This window comes from Palaemon carinicauda, chromosome 37, assembly GCF_036898095.1.
Source record: "Palaemon carinicauda isolate YSFRI2023 chromosome 37, ASM3689809v2, whole genome shotgun sequence".
NCBI classification, from domain to species: Eukaryota; Metazoa; Arthropoda; class Malacostraca; order Decapoda; family Palaemonidae; genus Palaemon; species Palaemon carinicauda.
The window spans coordinates 55,508,103-55,510,244 of NC_090761.1; the positions used below are offsets into that span (position 1 = coordinate 55,508,103).

A 2,142-nucleotide genomic window follows, 5' to 3' on the forward strand; every position below is an offset into this window, starting at 1 on the left:
AGTTCAAGTAGAAACTGGACCAGTCTCTAACACAGATGTAACTGTTCAGACGAACGGACACACCGAGATTGAAGATCTCTGGCGAAAGAATGAAGATTTGGCTGAGGAACTTGCCATTAAACAGGCTGTGATTCAAGCAAATCAAAATCAAATTGATGATTACTATCAATCATTCAAGAGTTGAAAGCCGAGCTGAAAATGGCACAGGAGCAAAATTATGTCCATAATCAGATGAAATCAGCACTTGTGAAAGAGAAAGAAGCTCTGAAACAAGAGCTTGAAGATAAAGTGACTTGGGATGAAGAAAACACAATGAAAATAGTTCAGTTGACTGAGGCACTGGAAAAGGCCAAGAAGGAAATCGAGGCTCATGACGAGCTGAAATCGATCCTTTTCGCAGAGAATGAAGATCTCCAAACATCCATTGAGGAACGAAGCTTCCTTTATGAAGAATTGGCTCTAGAAAAAATCAAACTAGAAAAAGAGCTGATGCAGGCTCGTGCTGATGATCACAAAAAAAGCCAAGGACACCAAAGTCTAATAGAAGAGCTGCAGGGGCAGATTTCTAAAGCTCTACTACAAAATAATGAGCTAAAGGAGGCAGTGTTCACAATTACAAAGAAGAACGAAGGTCTTCGAGAACAACTGGAAATGGCACAGGAGCAAAATTATGTCCATAATCAGATGAAATCAGCACTTGTGAAAGAGAAAGAAGCTCTGAAACAAGAGCTTGAAGATAAAGTGACTTGGGATGAAGAAAACACAATGAAAATAGTTCAGTTGACTGAGGCACTGGAAAAGGCCAAGAAGGAAATCGAGGCTCATGACGAGCTGAAATCGATCCTTTTCGCAGAGAATGAAGATCTCCAAACATCCATTAAGGAACGAAGCTTCCTTTATGAAGAATTGGCTCTAGAAAAAATCAAACTAGAAAAAGAGCTGATGCAGGCTCGTGCTGATTATCACAAAAAAAGCCAAAGACACCAAAGTCTAATAGAAGAGCTGCAGGAGGAAATTTCTAAAGCTCTACTACAAAATAATGAGCTAAAGGAGGCATTGTTCACAATTACAAAGAAGAACGAAGGTCTTCGAGAACAACTGGAGAACAAAAATAAACGAGAAAAAAATTTGAACGGTAGGATTGTTCGAATGACCAACTTAGAAGATCAAATGAAGAAAGAATTGTCCGCAGCGAAGGACTTCATCTCTTCACTGAAGAAGGAACTTCAGAAGAGAGATTTGGAACACGTTAAAAAAGAAGGAATGGGTGACGTTGAAACGTGTGAAAATGCAGCAGATGATGATGATAAAGTAGTCGTTGTGAAGGAAGAAAAACAAGAAGGAGAAGGACCTACAAGGAAACTTTTGGTTAGGAAACCAAAGAAGAAGAAACCAAAACGGGACCAGTTCTCTTGGGCCCCCCCTGGATCCATATCCATAGTCCCGGTTTTGGAAACTGCCGAAAAAAAAGTTCATAACGAACCAACTCAGGAAGAAAATATCCAAAATAATTAAGGGGTCACAAACTAAACAAAACAAAATTTGTGATAAGAATATTTTTTTATTTTTTTTAAGGGAATATTATTTTATTTTTATTTTGTGAAAGGAATATTATTTTTTTTTATTTTTTTTTTTAGGTTTAAGGATGCCAGGCTTAACTGCCAAGACTAATGATGCTTGTCTTAACTGCCTGGCATATTTTTTTTTTTTTAGGTTTAAGGATGCTTGGCTTAACCGCCTGGCCCACTGATGCTTGGCTTAACCGCCTGGCCCACTGATGCTTGGCTTAACCGCCTGGCCCACTGATGCTTGGCTTAACCGCCTGGCCCACTGATGCTTGGCTTAACCGCCTGGCCCACTGATGCTTGGCTTAACCGCCTGGCCCACTGATGCTTGGCTTAACCGCCTGGCCCACTGATGCTTGGCTTAACCGCCTGGCCCACTGATGCTTGGCTTAACCGCCTGGCCCACTGATGCTTGGCTTAACCGCCTGGCCCACTGATGCTTGGCTTAACCGCCTGGCCCACTGATGCTTGGCTTAACCGCCAGGCCCACTGATGCTTGGCTTAACCGCCTGGCCCACTGATGCTTGGCTTAACCGCCTGGCCCACTGATGCTTGGCTTAACCGCCTGGCCCACTGA

The 2,142-nt window shown here is 42.3% G+C and overlaps 1 protein-coding gene across 1 annotated transcript; it reads left to right on the top strand.

The window, feature by feature from the left end:
• The first annotated feature begins 198 nt into the window (after window positions 1-198).
• Window positions 199-1,515, top strand: LOC137629321 (golgin subfamily A member 6-like protein 25). Its single transcript, XM_068360578.1, has 2 exons — window positions 199-1,135; window positions 1,193-1,515. The coding sequence occupies exons 1-2, from the start codon at window positions 199-201 to the stop codon at window positions 1,513-1,515; spliced, it is 1,260 nt and encodes a 419-aa protein (XP_068216679.1).
• The last annotated feature ends 627 nt before the right edge of the window (window positions 1,516-2,142 follow it).

What these genes read in the sequence shown, in the direction of transcription:
- LOC137629321 (XM_068360578.1), top strand. Translation starts at nt 199, where the DNA reads ATGGCACAGGAGCAAAATTATGTCCATAATCAGATGAAATCAGCACTT. An exon ending in ACGAGAAAAAAATTTGAACG is followed by an intron (nt 1,136 to 1,192) that starts GTAGGATTGTTC and finishes AATTGTCCGCAG; the next exon opens with CGAAGGACTTCATCTCTTCA.